The sequence below is a fragment of the Rattus norvegicus genome, chromosome 4, assembly GCF_036323735.1.
Source record: "Rattus norvegicus strain BN/NHsdMcwi chromosome 4, GRCr8, whole genome shotgun sequence".
NCBI lineage: Eukaryota > Metazoa > Chordata > Mammalia > Rodentia > Muridae > Rattus > Rattus norvegicus.
In genome coordinates, this window is record NC_086022.1 from 175,064,640 (window position 1) to 175,092,411 (window position 27,772).

Genomic DNA, 27,772 nt, shown 5'->3' on the forward strand with positions numbered 1-27,772 from the left:
CATCTTTTTAAGAAGAGGAAAAGGCAAGTTTTTATTTTCTAAACTGTTATATGACTCAGAAGCCTAGGAAGAAAAAAAAAAAAAACAGTAACAAAAAGACCTTAAGTCTGAATCAGTCCCATTTCAGTGGTCCGAGCTCACTCGTGGACCCTCCTTTATTTGGCACGCCACACATCAGAAAAGCCTTTCCCAAAAGCAGTTTTCCAGTTCAACGCCCGGCGTCTCTCTGAGTAGCTCCTGGCTAGGCAGTAGCTGGTGCAAAACCTCACGGGTTCGGAGCCGAGCCCTCCGGGTGGGCGCCGGCGGGACCCGACCCCGGAACCTTCGCGCGGCGCGGGCGGGGCGCGGGGGAGGGCTTTGGCGGGGGCGCGGCGCCGCTTCGCCCAGCCTCCGAGCGAGCGCAGCGCGGGCCGGCGGCCGGCCACGGAGATGCCGAAGGGCGGCGACGCGGGCCGGACTCAGCCGGGGCGGCAGGGAGGGCGCCGCCCGAGGGGGTAGGGCGGCAGCGGGGGCGCGCTCGGGCCGGGCCGCGCGCCCTGCGCTCGGTTCGCTCGCTCGCTCGCTCGCTCGCTCGCGCCCTCCTTCCTCAGCAGCGGCGGCAGCGGCGGCACAAGGCGGCGGCGGCCGGGGAGCAGACATGGCGGCCGACCTGAACCTGGAGTGGATTTGTTCGCTGCCGCGCTCCTGGACGTACGGGATCACTAGGGGCGGCCGCGTCTTCTTCATCAAGTGAGCGGGCGGGGGAGGCGCCGCGGGGCGGCTGGGGTGGGGGGGACGGCGGGAGCGAGCGGGCCGGGGGCCCCGCGGGTCGCCCCTCGCGCGGCTCAGCTCCCGTCCCTTCTCTTCCCTGCAGCGAGGAGGCCAAGAGCACCACCTGGCTGCACCCGGTCACCGGCGAGGCCGTGGTCACCGGGCACCGGCGGCAGAGCACAGGTAGGACGAGCCGGGGCTGCGGCTCGGGGCCACCTGGCGGGGTTAGAGGTGCTCCGGGCTCCGCGCGACTGAGTCCCGGGGCGCCTTTCTTCTCCGCCTTTTCATCTGCACTTGGAGACGGCGCCCTCTTCCTGCGCCCTGGTCCCCATCCCTACCCCGACACCCCCGTAGGATGGGCGACGCCCCTCTATCCCAGATCGCCCCCGTCTCAGCCTCCAGCACCCTTCACGAATTTCTCGCCTGCTCCCCTTTGCTCCCCGTACTCCAGCACCCCCGCGTTGAGACGGTCCCGCATCCTCACCCTGCTCCCCAGAGAACTGCCTTCTGCCAAGCAGCTTCCTCCTCCTCCTCCACCTCCTACTTCTCCTAAGTGGGACTGTGGGTAGGTGACTGATGGAAGAGTTAGGGGTGCTGCAGTGCCCCCCCCCCAACAATGTGATCCAAACGCCGGTGAGTCCCCTCCTGCGACCCGAGGAGCAGCTGGAGTTAGGACACTGGAGCGGCGGGCGCCGCCGCAGCCAGTGATCCCGGCTCAAAAGTCCCCAGTAGCTGCAGCCAAGCTGCACGTACCACCAGCAGGCGGTGGGCGAGCCAGGGCGGTCCCGCATGGGGGCATTCGGGCCCCAGTTCTGCGAGGAAACGCATCTCAGGTTGCTTTGATAGCTTTCTTGAATGCCTAGCTTGAGTTGAGCCAGAGGAGGGCTTGTAGTGGTTTCAGTGCGAGTCCGGCTTTCTTTTGTCATTCTTTGTTTACATTCAACCAACTTGTTTGCTTGAAACGTAACGTGAGTGCACAGACTGGCCCGCCTCTATTCCCGGTGACTGCAAAGGCTTGAGAACAGTTGGGTCGAAGGTGAGGCCGGTTCAGCCGTCCCCTTAGGTACTTTTCTCCCCAACTCTGAGGTTCCCAGAATTTCCTATTAAAGTTGCCAGAAGGGTGAACAAACCTGCCTTTTCTGTTAAACGCTGGAGTTGAGTGAACTGACTAATAATGTGTCCAGATTTGCAAAACTGTGGAGGAGGAAAGGGAAGGCTGCTGCAGCGAGCGTGTGAGGTTACATTTTTAGGGCATTTCTGACTAATAAACCGACATGCTTCCTAACTCCCTGTTCGGTCTTCGGCTTCAGCCTGCTTTGTACACTATATGGCACTTTGATAGCCTCGTTACTTTAGTGGCCATGGACACTATTATTTCATGGAAGACAATATATGATTAAAAGAATTTAACCAAATGTTTTATGGCATTATTTCAGGCTTGTTTGGGTTATGTATGACACGAATGTCTTTGAATTACCCTTACAGATTAAATAGCAGCCACATGCCAGAAATATTTTTTCCTGTGATGTGATTTCACATTTACCTATTTATTTATTCTTGTTTGATTTACTTTGCTTGGGCTCCGGTTTTGTACACACACGGATGCCTTTCCGTTTTGGAGATGTATGATTAAGTCCAGACCACTTGTCATCCTAAGTACCATGTGGCACATAAAGATACAGTCGCTCACTTGAAACTTCACATCTCTTAAGGTCAAGTGTATTGAAACACGTGCGTCAGCCAGTTTCCCACTAACTGAGCGCTTGAGTTCTTTTCATGGTAGATGAAAATCTAGATGTGTTTGGATTGAAAAGTGGGGTTTTGAATTGACAAGATATACCTAAAAAGGCGGGGTTGGGGATTTGGCTCAGTGGTAGAGCGCTTGCCTAGGAAGCGCAAGGCCCTGGGTTCGGTCCCCAGCTCCGAAAAAAAGAAAAAAAGGAAAAAGATATACCTAAAAAGGCAAAATGCTGCCATTTGGGGTTTGTGCCAATCAGTGATGGGTATTTTACAAGGTTTTGAAGACTTTGCCTTTCGGAGTATCAGAGTATAGTCCTTTCCCACCCTGACTACTATTAAAGGGAACAGTTATGTTATTATTATCTTAAATATTGCTGGAACTTTCCTGGTGGCTTTAAATTTGAATTATCACCTTCCAAATTCCAAGTAATGTTATATTGATTGACTAATGATCTTGCCAGCCAAGACTTTGGATGGACACATACTTAAATGAATGTAGCTAATGGTGAAGACAGATAAGAAAGGTTTAAGCTTATTTTGCAATCTCACTGAAGTAATACTAACTATAATGTATATTTTTTAGATTTGCCCACTGGCTGGGAAGAAGCATATACATTTGAAGGCGCAAGATACTATATAAAGTGAGTGAATTTTGATTGCTTCCCTTGGTAACTCAAATGTTGTAATGAACCTGAAGTTGGATACTTGTGAGTCTAGACACAATCATATCTTAAAGTCTATTATACAGTATTAATTATATCCTTTATATGGTTATGAAATTTTGAGGGGGAGGGTAGCCCTTTTCATTCATTATCTTGTTATTTACCTGGGTATTCACGGATTCACAGATTGCAGATTAGGTCACTTTTTACCACGTTAGTTTGCTTGATGTTCAGTAGGCTTCTGTGGTGGGATATTGTCAAGTCTCCTGACTTTAGTTATGTGGTACTTAGAAGTTTTGTGTTTTGGTTATCTGTGATAAGAAAACTATACCTACACATGCACACACACACACACACACACACACACACACATGCACACTCACACACACTCATACATCTGTGTTGTTTTACCATTCCTCCTTGAGAGGTGAGTCCAGCTTAGATGGCAGGTGACAGCCTGAGTTGTTCATAAGCAGCAAAGCTGATGCAAAGCTGAGGCCTGTTCAGAGGAGAGTGAAGCTCGGTGAACTCAGGACGCTGCACGCCTACCCCTGCAATGGCGCTTGTTTATAATTCTGGGTTAGTGTCATTAAAAACATCCCTGATGACGCGTCTCACTAATACCTGCTTGGGGAAGGCTTTGAAAAGAGCTTGAGAGGAAAGATGGCTGACTAATCTGTGAAAACCAGTTCTATGGGCTCCAGAGCAGGTTGCCGTTCTCCTTAAAGTTGGTAGTACTCCACACAAGCGCCCTGCTGGACGTCAGCATTACATAGGGAAGATCTCATGCTACCAGGGGAAAATAAGTTGTTTTGTTTTTGTTTCAAGTTAAAAACTATTTGTAAAAGAGCTTTGCTTTTGTTCTTATAAACATTTTTGGCTAATTTTAAGTGACTGAGTCTTGAAAGAGAATACTTAAGCACAAGATTTAGTAACAAGCTTAGTAGTTTATTAGTAGTCACAGATTCCAAGTTTAAAGGCACATTGGGCCCAGTTGGTTATTTTTACCAAGTGGCGTTTTTTAAGATCACAGCATATTTTCATTAAATTATAATTACTTGAATGGCTTTTTAAGTTTCTGTAGAAAGATGCTTTATGTAAAATGTCAAGGTATATTTATAGGTGCAGTTCCTCTGGCGTGCCACAGCAGGAAAAGCAGAAGTGAGATGTAGGCTTGAGCATCTTCACAGGTGTGGTCCTTCTGGATTAGTTATTATCTGATGATCAAGCCGTACATTGTTAGATGACCTAAAATGAAGGCTTCAGTAAAAGGAAACCATCAAGTATTTTCCCAGCAATTGTTTTCATTCTGAATTTAAATGAGCTCATGTTGCCTTGAAGAGAATGTTTTCTTTTTAGATACAGTGTTGATGTTATAAATAAAGGCATGGTGCTTTGGGCTTCTGTTTTTGTGAGACAGGCTCACTGGGTTTCTCTAGTTGGGCTGGAACTCATGGAGATCTGCCTCCCAAGTGCCAGGATTAAATGTCTGTGCCATCATACCTGGCCATAAAAATGGGTTCTTGATTCTTTCTCATCTATTCAACACACTTTAAATTATTATACATTAAGCTTAGCTGATCTGAAAGTAGACATTAATGTCAATAATATTTTAATTCTTGTGAATGGGTGTACTCTTGCATGATTTTTTTTTCATAGTTCGAAATCGAAAAGTAAAGTAGGCCCACTGTATATGTTTAATTTAGAGCTGAGCTGGTAGACCTTGTTTTAATTTAGAGCTAAGCTGGTAGACCTTGTTTTACTACCTAGCCATTTTGTTGACATTTTCTTTCTTTTTGAATTAGAATTTTGATTACCATGCCTAAGTCACCTTAGGAAAATCAGAACAATATTAGAAAGCTATAAATTAAGGCCATCCTAACATTTGTGGGCTTTAATCCTGTGATAGTAAGAGACAGCCAGTGATTGGTTCGGTAATAACCGTGATTTGTATGGTGAGAGCAATTCATTCAGAACTGGGCACATCTTAGAAATCCATCACACGGGCTGGGGATTTAGCTCAGTGGTAGAGCGCTTGCCTAGGAAGCGCAAGGCCCTGAGTTCGGTCCCCAGCTCCGAAAAAAAGAACCAAAAAAAAAAAAAAAAAAAGAAATCCATCACACACTGAGCTTCTCCAAGGATGTGGACATTCACAAGTAGATGCTGTGCTAATGTGGGTGTACGGCTCCTGTCTTCTAGTGGGGCAGAAGACCCCATCCCTTTATTTGTAGCGCCATCACTAAGATTGGCTGTAATTTCTTAGAAAGTTTCATATACTGGCTCATCCCATATTAGGGATGCTTTCTCATCTTGATGGTGAAGACTGAAATTCATTTTAATGGTGGAAGTAATCAGAGTCGTTGTTTCCCTTTGTCCCCACAAGGAAGGAAGTGACAGGGACACACCTCCAGCACTTAATCTTCTGCTGGTGACAGCCGAGGATCTTCCAAAGGAAAGATAGTTTCCAGGAAGAGAGTGATCAATGTTCTGGACATCATTTCATCTGTTGTTCTGGAAGAAGGGAGGTTATTGATCAAATCAAAGGAAAAGGAGGGATGGAAGAGTGAGCTGTAAACTGGTCTCCCTTGAGAACAGAGAGAGAGAGGCCTGGCCTGGCTCCTACTCAGGTGTTGCGGAGGGTGCCCCCCCGTCAGTGGGGACCTGCAGCACACGTGTGCTCCGAGGGGATGTGTGTGCTCGGAAAGCCTTGCTCTTCTGGGGCGGTGCTGGTGCCTTCCCGGTCACAGTCCAGGGAAGAGCTTCCTCGTTGGATGATACTTCAGTATTGACAGGTGGAGTGGGCAAGTTCTAGGAGCTTCGTGTTAGCTTGACCTTTTAAAACAGTTTGGAGGTCAGTCTTCCAAACCGTAAGTTAGAGAAGCTGGAGAAAACAACTTGTAAATTCCATCCAGAGGGTAAGTTTCTTTGAGTTTTACTCTGAGCATTCTGGGAATTTTCAGTATTGTAGAAAGTAATGAAAGCCGAGCCTGCCAGGAGGAGGTGGTGTGGGAGACCTGGCAGAGCTGAGTGGCCTGAGTGGCCTGGTGCTTCGCTGTGGCCTGGCCCTAAGCTTGAATGGAGAGCAGCCGTAAATGAAGTGTGCAGAGCCAGGGTGCGCTGCCATGCCGTGTGTGTCTGTGCTCACTCTTCCTTCTAAAGCGTGTGAGTGTGCGACCTTCCCTGATGTTGCAAGGAGATCAAGGATAAGTAGTTGTCATGTCAACGATGGTCCTGAGCGGAGGGAGAGTTTGATGCATTTGAACAGGGTCACCAGTTCACTTTGAACACTTTAGAAATCGGTTCTTTTTATTTTTTTTTTCCGGAGCTGGGGACCGAACCCAGGGCCTTGTGCTTGCTAGGCAAGCGCTCTACCACTGAGCCAAATCCCCAACCCCTAGAAATCGGTTCTTTAACACAAGCTTAAAGCTAGGTTTTGAAAAAGGATCATAATAAAGAGAACATTTTATATTTGTGTTCAAAAGGTTAATTTATAAAAATTCCTTATCTTAGAGATAAGTATTGGGCTGGAGAGATGGCTCAGTGGTTAAGAGCACTGACTGCTCTTTCAGAGGTCCTAAGTTCAAACCCCAGCAACCACATGGTGGCTCACAACCAACTGTAATGGGATCCGACGCCCTCTTCTGGTGTGTGTGTGTGTGTGTGTGTGTGTGTGTGTGTGTGTGTGTGTGTGTAGAGACTGACAGTATACACACATATAATAAATAAATGAATCTGTAAAAAAAAAGATGAGTGGTTAAGTCTATGCTTTGACTTGTCTAATGGAAAACTGATTTTCACTTTACCCTAAGGCAGCCTTCAGATTATGCAGTTGTCTTGTATATGTAAATATAGAGTTTGAATATTACCTTTCCATATTGCTTTCTAAAACTTAATTCATGTGATTTATTTTCAAGAGAAAAATGCTAAAAATTATTATAAGTGAATTTATAACTTAAACTATAGCTTTAAATATTCCATATTTTACCCATAATCAAACACAAGCCCACAAAATATAGAAGATAATATTATATACTTGAATGTTATTAAGCTTCATGCTTAAGCCTTGCTAATAGTGCTTAATGACTCTTTAATGACAGGTCACTATTGCTTAAAATGGATGTGGCATTGATTAGTCCTTTGTGCTTCACAGCTTTATGACAGTTTATGTAAAGTGCAAAGCAAACCCTAAAACAGTGCTCTGTGACTGTGAGAACCTGCTGGCCTCTTACAGCCCATCTGGCAGGAATGAGCTCAGACTCCACTTACCTGCACACTGTGTGGTAATGCAGATCCTGGGAGGTAGCTTTTCATACTAATTTCTCCTTAACTGTAAATATGACATCTTTGGAGTATGCAAATGGAACAATATGTAATTTGGGATAATGAGGTTTTGTTCTATCTTCAGTAGACTCTAAAATGTGCTAAGAATCCCCAAATACCTGTGGAGATGGAGTTTCTGGTAGGAGACAGTCATTGCAAGGAATGAGAAGAAAGTAGGAAGACAGGGAATAATCCATGTCCACCGTGAACATTAGAATCACTGACTATATTTAATATGTAAAGTTGTTTTGTATTAAGTGCTGTAGTGCTTATAGTCAAACTTGAAACAACATCTCAGACTGTATTCAGGCTAGCCTGGAACTCTGACTGTGTAGCATAGGATGACTTGTAACTCAAGGTGATGCTCCTGCCTCAGCCTGCTGTGTGCTGGGATTAGAGTGGTTATGGCTGATCAGCCCGTGATCTGCCAGGCTTTGCTTGTGGACCAGAGCATCCTAGAAACCTCGCCAGAGTTGCGCAAGGCCTTTTTGTTTTACGCTTGTGCCAGCAGCACTTCTGAACATACCTAGGAGCTGGCAATGGGGTCACTTGTTGATTCAAAAAAAAAAAAAGAGTGGTTTGTCACTAGAGCAGTGTGATGTTACTGAAAAGTCAGTGACAGGGCTCTGCTTCCTATTTGCCAGGAGAGTTTGGACTGTAACGTGTAGCTCCTTCTGTACGTTGAACACTTCATGCCAGTCCATTAGGTACAACACAGCTATTATCCCTGAAGGAGCTTGTAACATCTTGCGCATACTCCATGCATTAAAATAGGGAAATGTGTAGGGAAAACTGTAATATATCTTCTTACTTTTTTTACTTATACTTTAATTTTATATGTGTATATAAATTTTAGATCCAATCTAAATATCAGCAATTTCTTTTTAATTTTTATTAGGTATGTATGTGTATGACTGCGTTTGTGTGTGTGTTCCATGTGCATGGCCTGGTATCCAGCAAGGTTAGAAGAGGACATCAGTGCTCTCCTGGGACTGAGTTACAGATGATTGTGAGTTGATTGTAGGTCTAGGACTCAAACCTGGGTCCTCAGTAAGAGCAAATGCTCTGGACTGCTGAGCTAACTATCCCAGCTCCCTGTTACTTTCTTGTTCTTTCCATTTCTTGTAGTTTTTATTTGTTCTTTAAACTAATTTCCAAAGAAATTAGTTTATAAGACCTATCTTGTGTAGGCAATGAAGCCTTATTATTAATCACTAGTATTCCAATCAGGTCTATTAGCCAAAATATAATCAAGATGCTGGAGAGATGGCTCAGTGGTCTAAGAGCCCAGGCTGCTCTTTTAGAGGGCCAGGGTTCAAGTCCCACCAACCATATGTCAGCTCACAATTGTCTGTAACTCCAGTCCCAGTAGATATGATACCTTCTCCTACCCTCTGTGGGTACTAGGCACACACGTGGTATACAGACACACATATAGGCGAAATTTCCATACCCTTATCAATAAATAAATAAAGATTAAAGAGAGCAAGGCAGCTAAAAGCAGGTCCTATACTATGTGGTACTCTAACTTGGTTACTTGAAACAAAGGGCTGGAGACATGGTTCAGCGGTTAAGAACTGACTGCTTTTCCAGAGGTCTTGAGTTTAATTCCTAGCAACCACACGGTGGTTCACAACCATGTGTAATGGGATCTGATGCCCTCTTCTGGCGTATCTGAAGAAAACTATAATGTACTCACATAAATAAAGTAAATAAAGATAACTTTTTAAAAAGATGTATTTCCTACTATTAGGCTACTGGACTAGCCCACAGGTCCTTGTTTAACCCACAAAACCTGTTAATTACTATGTGTAGGATCTGATGACCGGTCTTTCCTGTACATTCACTTAGGAGTGCCTGTACTTTCATCCACTCTTGGAGCTTGAGCACATGAAAGTGGGGAATGGAAACCACCCTGCCATCTTTGAATCTAAGGCCTAGTAGGAGAAACAAACATTTAGAACAAAAAGAACAAATAATATAATTTTAAAATAACATCTTCATGAAGGCAGATTTCAGTTTGTTGTGACAGATTAGAAGAGTTTATAATCTAACCATTCAAGGTTCTGTTCCCAGCATTTCCAGCCACATTGAGCTTCTTTGTGGGACACACGATTACAGTCCCCTTCTTTTTAGCCTCAGGACCTCTACTCAGGACCAGGCCTGCTCATTATCCTTTGCCTGTAGTTCTCTTGATAAATACTCGGAATACAGTCAGTCAACTTCTGTGTAAGTATCGTCCATGAGCTAATGCTCACACCCAGTCAATAAGGATTTCTTTTGTATTATTACGACTATTGTTGTTGTTGTTATTGTTATGTTGTTGTTGTATGAGCACCCATGTGGAGGTCAGTGGACAACTTTGTGGACTCAGCTCTCACATTCTCCCTTTTATATGTGTTATGGGCATTGGATTCAGGTTGTCGGGCTTGCATCATCTGTCCATACGTACTTTTACTTGCTGAGCCATCTTTCCCGTCAGCCCAGATGTATTCTCAAAGTAAGTGTGTTTGGGGTGGTGGGAGAATAAAGAGTAAAGGTGGGCTGGAAATGGTGGGAGGGCTGGAGACGGAGCCTGATGTAAACAACCACTGACTATCTTTTCTCATGTGACCTTTTCATTGTGTTTGACAGATACGTGCAAGTTAGGGTTCGTGGTAAAAAGGGTTCTGTATAAATGTGTCAGTTGGAGTTTTGTCAGTTGACAGTAGGAGTTGTCAGTTGGAGTCATAAGAATTTATAAGAGGAAGAGGCAGTTTGGTGAGCTGCTAAGAGGTAAAAGGACTTGAACAAGGTAGGTTTGCAGGTGCAGTGGGATTCAGATCTAAATGACAGGAGGGAGAACTGAGAGGCTTTGGTCTGCTTTATCAGTGAGAAGCACGGGCTGGAGGGGCGCTCCAGCAGGCAGAGCTGGGAGTGCAGTTGGGAGACTTGACTACCCTGGATGTTGGTTGTGTTGTCTGTGTTCGCAGGCATTCTATTTCAGGTGTCATCCAGAGATTTTTAACTCTAGCAGCCCCTGCATTAGACGGGGCAGGCCTGAAATCAGAGGGGAAGACTGGTTTGTTACTCTAATCTAGAAGTTGATTGCTTCAACCAAGTCTGTGACAGAGGGAGTGAAAAGGAAGGAAGGAGGCCATTGATCAAAGATATTAAAGGGGAGTTGACAGCCTTAGGAATCTTGCTGAGCAAGGAGATTGTCAGAGGAAGAGGTCATGCCCTTAGAACAAGGGAATACGTGTGTAGGGAAAAGCCCTGGGTGGATATACTAACGATGGTTTGGTTTTCTGAGTTGTTGAGAGAACACAGTGATATTTTAAGTGGCTAAAATCTGGCCTTCATGAGAGACTTCAGTTACATCAAGCAAACATATTTCTCCATTCTCAGTCAAATCCCAGACCATGCTAAGAATTTCGTATTCATCTATCTCTATTTCTTCAGCGTATACTGGGGCTGAGTGTCATGATTTATACTGGCAATTATAGCACTGGAAGCAAAGTCAGGCCTCTGCAAGTTCAAGGCCAGCCCAGTCTACACAAGATCCTGTCTAAAAACAAAAAAAGTTGCCCTAAACAAATATGGGTGAGGGGTAGAATAGGAGCTGGGACAGGGTTTTAAACTCATAAAGCCTGCTCCCTAGGACATGTTTCTCTAGTGAATGGGGCTGGCTGAGACTACAGCCTCAAATGCATGCCTTATAGGGACATTTTGCATTCAAGCCGTCACATGACTTATTAAATTGTCGTATTAAGTAAGGCTGGAGATATGAATGTAGCAGTTAAAAAGATGTACTGTTCTTCTGGAAGATGTTGGTTCTGGTCCCAGCACCCGTGTCAGCCAGCTCACAACAGCCACAACCTGTCCTGGAGAGTCAACCTTTGTTTTCTTCAGAAGGCACTTGAACACACATGTGCTTGTACACATACTCAGGCATAAATATACAATTAAGTTTAATATGTTTTAAAAGTACATGTTAGGCTGAAGGAAGAGAAAAAACCCACTTGTGCAACACTGTCTTCGCTCACTCCAGACAACAGATACTGTGGGAAGGGATCTTGCTCACCGCTGCATTCAGTTCCTTACCCCTTTCTATTTTAATACTATTTTTAATAGTATTAGATTCATATTTGTTGATAACATGAATGACTTTGCTCATAGCACTATACTTAATTTTATGCTGTCCACAGACTTTGTCCTTTGGGATTTTGTAAAATTTAACATTCTTTTTATGTGACATTTACCTACTGTGAATTGGTAAATCACCTCTTACCCCAAGTTTGGTTTGTATGATTGTGCTCAGGCTGTGGGGAAGGGTTCGGGAATCTGTTCAGAAATCTGAAATATAACCCACTCCTCATAAAACCAAAATGATGGAGGGACTTGCGTGGCCTCTTGGGAGACACCCATTACATACCCAGAGCTTGCCCTTGACAGTCTCATTTCTATTAAAACTGCTTGCAGTTCAAGTTTGAGAGGAGCCACTGTAGTTTCTGGAAAGCAAGGCAGTGGAGAGTCTTCTGCAATGAGGAGTATGGACAAAGCAGCTGTAGAACAGGTCATGATGTAAGGAAAACAGTGGGCCTAGCAGAAGCCTGAGGGAAACAGGAAGTAGTCTTCTTGGCTGGAGCCCATAGACAGCTCTGGTCTACTTTAGAGTAGCCTCCAGCTATTTGAGACTTTTGTTCTGAAGTGGCCAGTAAGTACAGAAGCACCCAATCAAATCCTTGTGGTATTAGCACTTTGAAACCAGCCGTGGTCTCAGAATTGTGCAGTGTTCATGTGTGATGGACAATTGGATGTGTGAAATGAATTAAGCACAGACAGTAAGAAAAAAGCTTTTTATCCCTCTAAAGCCGTTTGCCTTAACACCACAGGGTACAATTTATTGTGCCTTCCCCATCTTTCAGGTGCTTCTTGTCCATGTCAGTGACCCAGAGCCAGATGCCTTAGCTCTAGGGTTCTCTCCTGCCTTTCTTTTTTTTTTTTTTTTTTTTTGGTTCTGTTTTTTCGGAGGAGCTGGGGACTGAACCCAGGGCCTTGCGCTTCCTAGGCAAGCGCTCTACCACTGAGCTAAATCCCCAACCCCCTCTCCTGCCTTTCTTGACTGCTGAAGGTTTCTTTCATCCAAACCAAAGAGTGGTTGCCTGTTTTTCTGGATAACAGTCTTTTGTTTTTAACCTCAAAGGTTTAGGTTCCTTTTTAGTCAAACAAACATTGAGTCACATGCTCATTCCCGAGCTAGATGCTTGGCCACTAGTCTCCATTGCCTCCTCTTGCTGGAGCTGAGGTGCTGATGTTGGCAAGCCTCCTGGAAGTGCCATTAGAGGAGAGGCAGGCCTAATCATCATCACGAGAAGTTGTACAGAAGGCTAAAGTCTCAGTGGCTGGCCTCTCCTCCCATGTGAGGGGATAGGGCAAAGCAAGATAGTACGTGGCTTGTGGGTAAATGTCATCAGTGTAGATGCAGCTTTAGTGTGTGTTATGTCTTAGAGTAAACTCTTCCATGTACTATGCACGGTTGAGGGTAATGGGACGCCATTCAGTGACATAGACTGAGTTTACAGTGTGGGGATTTGTTTAAGAAACATCTGTGATTTAGAAATAAAAATCAATTTAGCTGGTAAATACCCAGATCTTTAAACAGTAAAGGAGCTGTCGTGTGTGAAGATACAAGGCAGGAGCTAGCCTGAGTGTCTTCCCGGGTGAAGAGTAAAAGGCCTTGCAGTGTACCGTGCAGCACAGGACTGCAGAGCAGCAGCAAACTGCAGGTGCTGTACATGGAAACGCAGATGGGACATTAGGCAAGGTGACTTTGGACAGAGGTGTTGCTGACATTTGAAAAAAATAGACCTTTTCAAAATGAATAGATTGTGAGTAAAGGAAGTCTGTAGGAAAGACAAAGTCGTAGAGTCCCTCATCGTTCATAAAATAAATAAAAGTGGGGACTGCAGCTGGGATTGATCTTTGGGTGTGAAGCGTTTAAATGTCTTAACGTCACACTGCAAAGATTCTGGAAATAATGTGCTCCTGGGGCTCCGACCACCGATGGCTTGAGTAGGGTGGGACGTGAGAGCTGTAGGTCGTAGGTCGTAGGCCAAGCGGGGTCACATTCCTTTGGAATCCCCTCCTTTCTGCCTCCATCTTGTACTCACAGGGCAGCCCAGAGGGTGGGAAGCAGGTCAGGCCTGGCCATTGTAGCCACTGATCCTCAGCTGCTTTCCCAAATGAGTAGGCAGTGTGGCAGCAGGCGCGCCATGCTGATTAGGGCTGCTTTCAGATCTGATCACTTAGCTCTTGGAAGGTTGGAGAAGGGGCTTAAAACAGACAGAAAGCCCTTGTCAAGTCAGAAAATATTTCCTAGAAGTAACACAGAAATTTCTAGAAGAATGATTGTAAAAAAGTAAAGAGCTGCATATGTGCAGGAGACCCTGGTCCTTTTGGCCACACAGCTCATCTACGGTAGGCCTGGTTTTAGAGGATCAGGTTGGCCTCCCTCTGCTGTGTCAGAAGTGACGTTGAGCCTACATGTGGCTTATTTGCTTTGTTAGAGCGGATTTCACAAAAAGAAGCTATGACTTTGAAGCTAGCTATATAATTGGTGAGAGAAATAAAATCTTCTGACAGTTCTCCGTCCTGTCTTAGTAGGATGGTTTTGTCTGGCTTTCTTCTTTGGTGTGATGGGAGAAGACTGACCTTAAGTATTTTAGTTATGGATTTCTGTTTCTCAAAAGTATTCATGGGGAAAGGTTAGCAGGGTAGAATAGATGGGAAGAATTAGAGCTTGCCCCGGCAGCTATCACTGTATCACACCATAGAGAAACTCAGGAAGTGACACTGAGGCAGGCAGAGCTCTGTGAGCTTGAGACCAGCCTAGGTTGTCTACATAACCTGTTCTAGACCAGCCAAGGCGACATAGATCATTTCAGGAGGAAAAAAACAAAAGACAGTGAGTGACTACTGTGTGTGATTCTGCATGCATCCTTGGGGCAATCCGGAGTTGTTCTTGTTTCTTCTGGGCCTGCCCCTCTCTGTGAAGAGAAAGGTGAAAGGTGTTCTTGATACTGGCTGCTTCTGGACTGCCGTCATTGGTCTCTATTTGCAGTTCTGTTTTCTGCAGTATTCTTACATCTGTGGTCAGCAGTAGTATGAAAATATTAAATGAAAAGTATCAGAAATAAACATTACATGCATTTTGAACTCTACGGTATTTTGAGTAGTGTGATAACATTTTGTGCCATCCTGACCAGGACATGAGTCAATTTGCATACAGTATTCATGCTGTAGGCTACCTATTTAACAGTGTCTTAGTTATGAGATCACCTCTATGGTATCAGTGTCTGTATTCAAGTAACTCACACTAAATTATAATATCTACCTCATTCTCTTTATTTTATTTCTTTAGGCATTGTACTATCTCATCATATAAAAATAGTAACTGAAGAAAACTAAAATATTTTGAGGGAGTGAGACCATATTTCACATAGCTTTAATAAATTATCCTAGATGTGCACATGTGTCCACACACACACACAGAAGCGCACAGTCTATGCAGGTAGTAATACCCACTGGGAAGTCTCTGGAGATGTGCCTGCTATGGGTAAAGGGTCCTCCTGTGTCTGGGATTATGAGAATGACTTAGCTCTTCGCAGGTGGTCTCTGATCCTCTAGCAGGCCAACCCAGCCTCCCTGTCTCGTAAAGAAAGGCATGCAAGGGCTGGAGAGAGGGCTCAGCGATGGAGAGCATTGGTATTTCTTCTAGATGACCTAGGTTCAGTTCCTAGCACCTACAATGGTGGCTCACAAAGCATCTATAACTCTAGCCCAAGGGATCCAACACACTCTTCTGTCTTTGTGGGCACCAGACATTCATATAGTGCACGGATGCAGACAAAACACCCACACACATTTTTTTTTTAATTGCAAAGAAAAAGCGTTCAACTAAATGAGTGCACTCACGCGTCTCCTGAAGCTAGTTCTGGAGTAGTGTGGCCTGACCGCTCTCACTTGTTAGCCAGTGGTGGTCTGCCTCACTGGTAGCTCAGACTCAGGGTTGTGGGTGAAGTAGATTGCATCTTTGATGAGAGCAAACTCATACTACAAAGCTGTAGATTCAGAGGGAAAGAAAAAAATGGAATGCTTCAAATCCAAAAGCATATGCAGAAAAATATTATTGACACCCCCCCATTTCAAATACAGGATTAAACTGGAGAGTGATCTCACTGCTGATCCTGTCTTCTTTTACATAGAAAATTAAATGTGGCCTTGTGTTTTTATTAAAAGTTAATCTCTAAGTCAGATAGAGTATAGTTATGATCTTTTGCTGCTGTGTGTAGTTGACTTGGTAGTCTCAGCAGGGCCAGAGTGGTCCTCAGTTCTTCTCCGAGGTCTAGAGGAGCTGCGTGAGTTTCATTGAGTTTAAAGACAGGTCTCTAGAAGATAAGCTCAGAGCTCTGCCCACACCTACAATCTAGCATGGTGACCAGGCGCCTGCTGTCATTTTAACCCAGTTCTATTTCCCTGTAAGCGTGTTTCCTCAGATTAAGGTTTTGTTCACTCTTTGTTGTTTTTGTCTGGTTATGTGAGCTTCACATGAATGGAGATATCTGGTCCTTGTTATCACTAAATTCCCAAACCTTTTCTCTCTTTATGGGATTTTTACCATATAACTTACTAAAATACCACATGTAAAAACCCATGTCTTTATTACACTATAGGCACTCATTGGCTCTTAATTCATCATGAGGGAGGTCTGGGAGCTTGGAGAAAATACATAGTTGAATCCATAATTGTTTACTGCACAAATACAATAAAAATTAGGCAATCTGAAGAAGGTGGAGGAGGACAAGTCTGTTCACAGTTAGACTTCATACTTGGAAGGCAGGGTGAGGAGCAAAAGGAAGTCTAATGGATGGGAGTAGAGTTTCTCCCAAGACCGGAGAAGCTACACAGGGCATGTAGGTAAGCACGCCTGCTGGAGGGTGGGTGGAATGTGCGCTCACTGGAATTGGGGTTCTTCTGTGCCAGTTATGGGTGTAACCGGGTCCTAAAGAAGAGGATGTGGTTGGTAGCTGGACGAACTGAGAGAGTTCAGTAAGACTGCTCGTGTCTCAGGAGAAAGTCATTGAGAGGTCAGATGTTGAGGTGATGCCCTACAGGGACATGGGACAGTGTGTTAGTGAATGGAAATGCTCTGTAGCTGGTTTTCTTATAGGCTATAGAGAAAATACAAGCTCTGTAGGGCTAAAGTGGGGTCAGAGGGCAAACAGGGAGGATCAGGGACAATGGAGATGGGCATTAATTGATCTATAGATTCTTAGAGAAAGGATACCCTTAGGCTAATGTCTCATTTGTTAAAGGTGGAGGCCTTCCCAGAAGACTATCATCCTAGTTGGTGTTCAGGTAGATATACATGAACTTTTCGTGCTAAGACTAATTATATACAGCCTGCTACACTGGCTAAATGGGTAGTAAAGTCTGCAAGGGAATAAGTTCCTTTGTAAACAGTATAGTAATTACTGGTAATACATACATACATACACACACACACACACACACACACACACACACACACACCTCTTCCTTTATACTTTAAATCATCTTTAGTCTGCCTAGACACCTAATAGAATAGAAATGTGCATGAATTGCCTCCTACCCCTTAGTGGCTAAGGGCAAATGACTAGAAAGCTTGTATGTGTTCAGTAAGACACAGTCATCACAGGCCTATGATGTAGTCTATGAACGAGACTTGAGGACACGCAGACAAGTGCCGTTGTATGTGTTCAGTAGACACAGCCATCACAGGCCTATGATGTAGTCTATGTATGAGACTTGAGGACACGCAGACAAGTGCCGTTGTATGTGTTCAGTAGACACAGCCATCACAGGCCTATGATGTAGTCTATGAATGAGACTTGAGGACACGCAGACAAGTGCCGTTGAGACCGAGCATCCGGGAAAGATGGTGGCTACACACTGGGGTCTGTTCCATCCCTTCCTTTGATGGCCTCCGTTTCTTGATCTCTGTGTGGCGATTCCAAAGCCTCTTTTTAGATGCTTTGGCTTTTCCCTTGATGCTTTCTGTCCACAGTTGATAAATATGTGGGTATGACATATGTATGTAGAAGACTGACTCTATATTCATTTAAGATTATTCATATTTTCTCTGTGGGGTTTTTGTTGTAATTTTTTTTAAACTAGAAATGGCATTTCCCAAATGTGAACTATTTGAATATGCCAAACATTAATAACATGTACAAGTACTGAAGGAGATAGTTTAACTAATTCATATAATTCTAGTATTAAATAAATCAAATCTAAAACCCAAGGATCAGAATTTCATGGTTATATTTTCCATTTTTTTGTTAGTTTTTTGCATCAGTGTTAACAGTGGGAGTCTTCACTGCAAATATTTAACCTCTTACTTTGCTCTCTTTTTGAAAGTTCATGACCTGTATAGAACCAGAACAGACTTTGGTAGCCTTCCATCGAAGAGTTGGCTGAGGCAGCCATGCAGGAATGACAACGGTGGAAAGCTACAAATTCCCAGAACCCCCCCAGGAGTCGTTACTCATAGACAGAGACTGTACATGAAGAATAATTAACAGCAATTACTTTCCTCCTTCCACTCTTCGGTCAGACTTGCTCCAATGAAAGTAGTAAGACTGGTTAAAATAATCAGTGTAATTAAACCACTTGTGCAATATAAGTCAGGTTTTTTTTTTTTTTAATTTGGTACTGGAGACTCGAACCCAGGGCCTTACTGTGTTTGTCAGCTTTCTATCAGTGTGGCAAGGTAACTGAGAAAAATGACCAAATAAGGACTCTTACTCCAGTTAGCTTTCTGTTGCTTCGAAGGACACTTATGGAAGGGAACTTCCAAGTTATTGAGGGATGTCAGGCAGGACCTTGCAACAGAAGCCCTGGAGGAGCAGACGCTGCTCACAGGCTTCCTTTACACTCGTGATCTTTCTTACACTGCTCCGGCCCACCTGCCTGGGGATGGGGTTCTCCACTGTAGGCTGGGCTCCTACATCAGTTAGCAACCCAGGAACCGCTCCATAGATGTGTGATCCAAGCAGTTGTTCAGTTAGAGCTGACCTCTTCCAGGTGACCCACCCGAGATCTGTGTCAGGTCAACACGGAAGCAGCTATGACCGAATGGAAAGTGGTTTGCTTCTTGCTCAGGTTTAAAAACTTTTCTTTATGTGTATGGCCATTTTGCCTTCATGTTTCTGTGTTCCACATGCTGACCTGGTGCATGCAGAGGTCAGAAGAGCATGCTGGATCCCAGGAGCTGTCTGTAGCTTTCAGCACTGCGTGGGTGCCTGTTCCTCCCTCTGTAAGAGCAGCAGCTGCTGCGCCCTCTTTCCACTCCCAGTGTGCGCTGTTGTCCCCTCAGTCCTGTCTTCTCCCTCCACGTCTCCTCCCTCCCTTCCTCCCTCTCCCTCTCTCTCTCTCTCTCTCTCTCTCTCTCTCTCTCTCTCTCTCTCTCTCTCTCTCTCTCTTTAAGACACAGTCTCACTATATAGCCCTGATGGTCCTGGAGGTCACTGTTAGACCAGGTTAGACTTAGACTTGGAGATCCTCCCACCTTTTCCTTCATAAGCTGGGATTAAAGTGTGTGCTAGCTCGCCCAGCTCCACTGACTTTCCTTGCGCGTTGCCTGGCAGCTCTGGTACAGTGGAAGCAACTTGCTTTCAGACTCAGAAGTTCATGCTTAATTTCCTTCAGCAGATGTTTTTCCAGGATTAGGAAGATACAACTTTTAAATACAGGGGATTCTCTACTACTCCTAGTTGGAGAACTTAGGTAATGAAGAGTGCTGAATTCTATCGTGTATTTTTTTTTCTCTAGTCAGTAAAGCAATTTCCCCCTTTTAATTTGCTACTTAATGAATTACATGAATTTCATCAACGTAGTTTTGAATTTTTTTTTTTTTTTTTGAGACAAGAGTTTCTCTGTGTAGGTCTGGCTGTCCTGGACACATTTTTGTAGGCTGGGCTGTCCTCGAACTTACAGAGGAATGCCTGCCGCTGCCTCCCTGAGTGCTGGGATAAAGATGTGCACCCCGCACCCAGCCCATGCTGCACCCTTTAAAAGTTAATAAGCTTTTATGTTAGGGTTAGGTTTTAGCGAAGTTCGAACAGAAGGTAGAAGTTCTGTATATGTACTCGCGCAGACACAGTGCCCCCTTCTGGCGATGCCATGCTCAGAAGCTAGAAGTTCTGTATATGTACTCGCGCAGACACAGCGCCCCCTTCTGGCGATGCCATGCTCAGAAGGTAGAAGTTCTGTATATGTACTCGCGCAGACACAGCGCCCCCTTCTGGCGATGCCATGCTCAGAAGGTAGAAGTTCTGTATATGTACTCGCGCAGACACAGCGCCCCCTTCTGGCGATGCCATGCTCAGAAGCTAGAAGTTCTGTATATGTACTCGCGCAGACACAGCGCCCCCTTCTGGCGATGCCATGCACAGAAGGTAGAAGTTCTGTATATGTACTCGCGCAGACACAGTGCCCCCTTCTGGCGATGCCATGCACAGCCGAATTGCTGCACATAAATTGTATGTCCTTATTACTCTGGATGCAGTGTATTGGAGTCGATGTTACACATTGGCTTAACGTGTGACTGTGGTGGTGAACGTTTTCCCTGTACAGTTGTATCGTGCTTTAGAAAGTCGTTTGGTTAACCCGGACTCCTTAGAGCTCCCAGAGACTCGTGATCAGTCTAAGAATATTACATAGACTGGTCTGATGGCCCTGGCACATGTGTAGGGGAGGACTACCTTGTCTGGCCTCAGTGGGAAAGGGTATGCCTAATCCTATAGAGACTTCATGCCCCAGTCCAGGGGGATTCCTGAGAGAGAGGGAGGGAACCCCCTCAGAGGCAAAAGGGAGGGAGAATGGAGGTAAGAACTCTGGAAGGGAGGACCTGGAGGGTGGCAACATTTGGAATGTAAATAAATATAATTAATTAAAAAAAAAAAAAAGAAAGTCGTTTGGTGCACTTAGTACTCTGTACTAGTCCAGCGTGCTCATCAGAGTGCGCCATGCTGTCTCAGCAGCAGAGGGCCTGTCCCTCAGTGTGTCTCAGCGGCAGAGGGCCTGTACCTCAGTGATACTGTTGACCTGCTCCTTCATCTGATTTGAATATTTCAGTTTTGTGTTATTTGATACTTAGCTGTTTTTCTAGCTTTTTATAAAAATACATAAGTATGTATATTTATAGGTGTGATGTGCTATTGTAAAAAGTATTTAATAATCAAATCAGTAATCAGCATACACATCTCCTCATGCATTTATTGTTTCTCTGTGTTAGGAACATTCATCCTCTTGGAGCTATTTTGAAATACACAAATAATCGTCGTGAATCGCAGTCACCCTATTAATCGTGCTGAAGAACACTGGAACACCTCTGCTTTACTGAGGTGTTCTACCTGCTCACCACCGTCTCCTTCTCTGTCCTTTCCCTTCTTTTCCTAGCCTGTGGTAACCCTTGTTTTCTGAAATCAACATTTTTAGCTTTCAAGTGATTGAGAGGATGTTCTTTGGTGCCTGGCTTATTTCACCCAGTTTAATCTAGTTTGACACATCAGGATTTCATTCTTTTTGTTGTTTTGTTCTGTGTTGTTTTGTATTGGGGAAAAACAGTTTCACCTAGTCCTGCTGGCCTCGGACTTGCTCCACAGTGTAGGCTAACCTTAGATTCCCCTCCCTTATGCCTTAATCCCCCAAGAGCTGGGTTTGCAGGCGTGCACCATTACTCTGATCCTCATACTTGTGCCGCTGGACTTTTCTCCTGGTCCCACACACAGACACTCGTGCTTTGTGCTTTGTTCATTGGTGTTGTGCTGCCTTGGCGTGCTAAGCAGGCCTTTTTACCACTGCCCCACACCGGCAACCCAGCAGCCTGTCTTTAAAAGTGTACTGAGATGTCATGGAGGGAGATGGACAGATTGCTCGGGAATTAAGAGTACTTTTTATTCTTTCAGAGGAACCAGTTTCAAGCACCCGTGTCACGCAGCCAATACTGTCCTACCTCCAGCCTCAGTGGATCCAGTGCCTCATAGAGCCACATGCACTTACACACCTGTACATCATTAAAAACAATGAAAAACTTTTGACAAGTATCATAGGCATTTCTTCATTTTTTTATCCAAAATTTGCTGTCGATTGGGAAAGTCTCAGCTCTGTATTAAGTTAATTGGGAGTATTATTAAAATAGCTGTTCTACCTGATAAAGGGGAAATGCAGAGGAGTGAAACCTGGTTTGACATGAAATTAAGTAAGCCTGGTACTTGATATTCCTGAATTGTGAGCGTAAACAGCTGTCTGTAGTGAGAGCCCTACTGGGAGCAGTAGAAAGGGACATGTGGTGCTGTGAAAGCCCCAGGTCTTGCTTTTCCACTCAGGGCCTCCTGTCGGGCACACAGTGTGGGGTAGAGACTGTCGAGACTGTCTGAGCAGAGGGAGAAATAGCTAAGACGCCTCATAGAGAGCACGAGTGATTAGCATCTTACATCAGGTACTGATTTCTGTGGATGGTCTCTTGGTATCTGGCCTTTCCCAGAAAGCAATGGGAAGCCCAGTGCCTACGCCAGCCGAGGCACGATAGAGGTGCAGGAGTTTCTGGGATCCAAAGCAACACTGCCCCAGCACGCACGGCTGCTTGTTTCTGAGGTCTAAATATAGCTTCCCACATGTTTTGCTGTAGCTTTTTCATACATATCTGTGATGTGAACCCTTAGGAGGGAATACGGCATCACAGGCTTTTGTTCCTCTCTCTGTGGAGCATAAAAGCCATGCATGTGTTTGTTCACATGTGAGCCCCGACGCTGTCAGTGCCACCAGGGTCACAATCAATACAGGTCCTGAGCACAACACACATGCTGGCCGCTGTATTAGTGTGTGAGCTTCTGTCTTCTTCTAGCAAGCCTTCCCTTTCAGATGGCCCAGAAACACAGAGTCTTCTCCCATTGAATTTTCAGCTACAAACAACAACAACACCACCACCAATATGTTTTAAGGTTCAAATAAACTTCCTTTTTCCTTGAATTGGAAAAGATGAAGTTAAGTGAATATACTCTGTCGAATAACCTGCCAAAACAGGGGCTACAAAGATGAAATCCACAAGGTCTAGAGAGTCTTGGAACCGCATAACTCGAGATGGAATTGGAACTGCCCATCCGCTTTGTTTGGTGCTGTACACTACGGGAGTACATACTGTGTGTGTGTGCTAAGACTACAGGCTGGCGTCATACTTGCTATGTTGCCTCGACTAGCATTTGTGCTTCAGATCAGGTTACAGGAATTCATAATCATATCTGACCACTACTTTACTCTGTCTCTGGGTGGATACAAACCAGTTTTTGTTTGAGATTTTGAGGACAGGAAATTAGAAGCAACTTTTCTTCAAGTTTTCATCCCTTTGATTTTCGTAACAGCTGCTGCTTTGCGGTTCTCACATGTTGCCCACACAGTAACCTGGTCAGCACTAACTGAACATTTGTGTAGCTGTCAGTGTGTAAGCATTTGACTTTACAAATGAGTAGACTAAACTTTAAATGCTGCCAGAGGTGAGATTCGTGCTTAGAGTGGGTTAGAATAATGGACCTGTGCCCATCTAAATGCTGCTGGGATGGAGATTCATGCTTAGAGTGGGTTAGAATAATGGATCTGTGTCCCATCTAGAAAGATCTCAGGTGTGCTTGTGAAAAAAAGTCCATGTGCAAATGCAGACAAATCCCACCTACAGTATCAGTAGGTGTCAGATTCTGGAAATGTGAATGCATTTCAAAGTCCTCACTGGGTGCCTGAAACCATACATTGTACCAAACCCTGCGTGTGCACCTTTATTTCCTATGCATATGTAGCTCTGATAGTTTAATTTTATACATTATATAAAAAATATATAACAACAAAGAAGAAGACAGAAGCTCACACACTAATACAGTGGCCAGCATGTGTGTTGTGCTCAGGGCCTGTGGTAACTGAGACAACCAGTAGATGGTGTGGATGGAGTTTCCCTCTGTCCTGGGATTCACCCTTGCAACCTCAGGTCAAAACTACATGGGGAAAGAAAGCATATCTGGTCATCATTCCCCGAACACTGGAGTAGTATTACTACGTACATCAGATTTATAATGTGACATCTAAGTATACAGAGACCAGGCATACAGAGGTTTATAGTGTGACATCTGAGTACACAGAGACCAGGCATACAGAGGTTTATAGTGTGACATCTGAGTACACAGAGACCAGGCATACACAGTGGCAAGTAGGCTGTATGCAGATACTGCCTTTGAGACATGTCCTTTACCTGTGAGTTCTGGCTGTCCTGGAATTTGCTCACCCCTGTCTCTGAGTGCTGAGAAAAAGGCCTACACAGCACACGAGAGTGTGAGCATGTGCAGATTTCGGTGCTCTGTAGGAGTAGGGCTTGTGACCAGTTGGTTACAGATACTGAGTGTGGACATGCTGGGCTAAAAGGATGACTCATCTTCTGGGCAGGCAGGCGAGGTGAGATGGCAAGGGGTTTCAGCATGCTCCTTAGAACAGAATACACCCTAAAGCTTTGGAATTGCAACACTTCCACCCCCTTGACCCTTTTGGTTTTTGTCTAGATAGCATCTTGCTCAGCCTTGGCCCGAAACTCCTTGTGCAGTGTCACTGGCCTGTACTTCAGCTTCTCCGCTGTTATGACTCTGTGTGCACACCATCATCGTGGGGTTGAATTATTTCCCATGTGTGTGTTTAGATTAGAGATGAGCGTAATGTCCTTCCAAAGGAGTTGTCCATGTGATTTTTTGGCACACTCTCTTAGCTGGGATCTTAGGCTGAGCTGGCTGGCTGGTGACCCCAAGGATCTGCCTGCCCTGCCTCCCAGTGCTGGGATTACAAGCACACAGCAGTGTGCTTGGCTGTTTACATTTGTGCTGCGATGCAGTTCCGGTCCTCAGGCTTCTGCAGCAAACACTTCACCTCTGAGCTTCTCTCAGCCTCCTATTTTGAATTTTTCATTTAATGTTTTAGTGGTCCATCGGTAATGGAAACAGAGAGAGCAAAACTGTATGTAAGATAAACTCCTGAATTCAGTAACTCAGAACAGTGATATAGATCTGAATGGGGCTTAGTTATAGCCTGTGTCACACTCATTGTGAAAAAGTTTTTAAAAACTCCTACCATGTCCGCCGATACATTCACTATTATAAACCTTGATTTAGAATGAATTTTGAAAAAAATTAGTCCATAACATTAGTTTCCTAATTAATGTGGGTCCTGCAATAATCTGGCAAAGGAGGCCATATTTTTCTGGTGGCGTGGGAGATTGATTGGCTGCATTCTGCAAATTGTGTGGATATCCCTTCCTTGCTTGCCTTCAAGTTCTGGGCTTCTCACGTTCTGGCGTACTAGTTTATAGAAGGGAGAAAGTAGTAGCCATGGTTAGCTCTAGTAAATGTTCCCTGCAGGAGGTCTGGCCTCCTCCCTCTGCCCATAGCCCAGCCTTGGCCCCTGTGCTGCGGTGGAAAGCATGTGGAATCTCTAGGAGGCAGAGACAGGACAGCCTGTTGGAGTGAGCCAATGACCTTCAGATACCCTAGCTTGTTGTCTGTTGATGTTTACTGTAGCAAAGTGGGTCAGGCTTTAACTTGTTCATCCTTCCTATGTTTGCATTTTAGTCACTTGTAAACAGACATTTCTGTCGTTATCTTTGAACTTGTATTATGAGTTATTACACTCCTCTCCTACGTGATTCAACTGACGTCAGTGCAGTTTAAAACACAGTCCAGAGAAATTACTGAATTTGACATCAAATATAACTAAATATTTTCTAGTGTGCCTTTGACTTTTGCCAAGTGCAAGTAGAAGTTTTCAGCCTCTACTATTAAAAAGGCTTGTTATGGTTCTGTAGGACAGATTAAACACAGCTGGGAGAGAAGTAGTTCGTCTCCCAGTCTCTCCGCCCTCTGCTTATTTTCCTGTTTGTATTCCTGGAGGCAAACAGCTGTGCATCCATTTTATCCTTTATTTAAAATGTGACTCTAAAAAGAAGCGGGGCTTTCAGACTTAGAAAAAACTTTCCATTAGTTACTGACTTTTTCTGTTGAAACAATGTATTCATTATATTAAAATACCTCTTGAAAGTAACCCAACATAATGTGTAAAGTAGCCTTATATGTTAGCCGAATTTGTTCTTCTGCTGTCTTCACTGATGGCTGCTCTAATATGTTCCTGCATGCCTGCTGTCATTACAGTTTCTAACCACTGCATAGTGCTTCCTTATTAAAAACTCTTCATTTGAAAACCTGTGGGGCTGGAGAGATGGCTCAGCGGTTAAGAGCACTGATTGTTCTTCCAGAGGTTCTGAGTGCAAATCCCAGCAACCACATGGTGACTCACAACCATGTGTAATGGGATCCAATAACCTCTTCTGGTGTGTCTGAAGACAGCTACAGTGCACTCATATACACTAAATAAATAAATCTTAAGAAAAATAAAATAAAATCTGTATAGTTCACTTAGACCCACAATACCCCCAATTACCATCAGTAATGAAAATGTGATACTGTTAAATGTATTTCTGGGCTGATTAGATGTCAGCGTTCTAAAGCCATGTGTACCGTACAAATTACAAAATTGACTCTTCAGGATTTAGTTCAAAGAAAGGGCTGTGAGTAAATAAGAACTTTTTGGTCACTTGAATCAACCAAGTATTTGAAACACTTTTCAAAATTACCTTTAAGCTAGGTGTTGCTTTGCATCTATATTTTGAACACAATATATGAAAATGTTATTTATTCTGACTACAGAAGAAATATGTGTCCCTGCTGGAAAAATACAGAAAGTTGCTGTGAGAAAACGCCCGCCCTCTGCCAGTGCCAGCAGTCTTGGCTGACACCTTTCCAGTGTCTGTGTATAAGCCAGGAACACTGAAATGTAACACACGGGGGTATGGTAACTTGGTGTATTTAACACTTCTGGCACATGCATGACCCTGTAGATTTTATTAGTAGTATTAGAAGTCTCTGTGAGGATGAGAAGTCAGTGGTGTCTCCCTGCCCTTTGGGCCCTTCTCCCCCACACACTGTTGGCAGTTGTCTGTATCACTGATGACTAGTTGGGTCAGTCCGTGCAGTCAGTTCTCTACTTCCTGCTTGCCTTTGACAGAGTCCTGCTGTGTACTCTAGGCCATCCTGGTGGAGCTCACTGTCCTAGTGCTTCAGCCTCCTTAGTGCTGTGAACTCAGGTACACGTTATGTCCCCTGGTTTGGATTTTGTTCTTTTGATACTTCATAGTGAGATATTTTAAATGACACTTTAATTTGTAGATGCACAAAGCTTATAATCTTTACTCTTGAGTATCTGGTTTTACTTTATGTGCATGCGGTTTTCCTTCTATGTCTGTGTGCACCCCCTGTGCTCCTAGTCTCCTTGGAGCCAGAGGAGGGCAAAGGATCCCTTTGAACTAAAGATAGCAAAGCCACCATGGTGTTGCTGGGGTGGAACCTGTGTCCTCTACAAGAGCAGTGAGTGCCCTTGACCACTGAGCCATCACTCCAGCCCTTGTCTTCTAAGCTTCTTCTGTCACAGTCTAAATATGGCTCTTGGACACGTGTTTCTTCCTTAAGACTGTTACAGGTTAATACTGAGGTATAATGAGTAATACTAATAATACTGATACTATCAGATTATAATGAAACAGGTTATTTTCATGTAAATCAGATTTACTGTGGGAACATTAGCTATTTATTGACATGTCCTGCACTTCCTTTTTTTAATTTGTTTGCTTTTTCGAAGTCTGTGAGCTGTTAGAAGTTGTGCCTGTGCTCCCTGCAGCCCTGGCTCCTCGATGTGTCGGTGCCTCCTGGCCATGCCGAACTCCAGGCAGTCTCTGCCTCTGCTCAGGACTGGACTGCAGGCCTGGGCCAGTCCCGTGTCTCTTGCAGAAGTGTTCATGTTGAAGGTTAGAAGTGGTGATTGGACCTGAAGAGAACTGTGGCAAGAACTCTGAAGAAAGGAGCAAAAGAGCTTACACGTCCTCAGGGCTTTTTCTTTTTGTTCTTAGTTTATTTCAAGGGAAAGAAAGTAAAATTTACAAGTGTACTCCCAAGTACACACAGTGCCTGTCAGTCTGTCTGCTTACCATCCGTGAGTCGATGGCCAGCTTTCTCTGGAAACATCTCTTCAGTGAGCAACTGTTACACTCCCACTGGGTCAGCCAACATGCGTTCCCGGGGTTCCTAAAGGTAGAAGTTTTGAATTCTCTTCATGTACCATGGGCTAGTAGTGGGTTTCATGGT

General features: G+C 44.5%; 1 protein-coding gene across 44 annotated transcripts in view; it reads left to right on the top strand.

The window, feature by feature from the left end:
- The first annotated feature begins 371 nt into the window (after positions 1–371).
- Plekha5 (pleckstrin homology domain containing A5) overlaps positions 372–27,772 on the top strand; it is a 169,662-nt gene continuing 142,261 nt past the window's right edge. For 7 of the 44 annotated variants that reach the window (XM_063285534.1, XM_017592456.3, XM_017592457.3 and 4 more), the window contains exons 1-3: positions 381–729; positions 854–933; positions 3,074–3,131. In XM_063285534.1, coding sequence (XP_063141604.1) covers positions 638–729; positions 854–933; positions 3,074–3,131 — 230 coding nt within the window. In that variant the 5' untranslated portion in view covers positions 381–637. Of the gene's footprint in view, positions 730–853; positions 934–3,073; positions 3,132–3,171; positions 9,702–27,772 lie in introns of those variants that run through there. The other 37 variants (XM_017592455.3, XM_039107036.2, XM_063285542.1 and 34 more) reach the window with 12 other exon arrangements.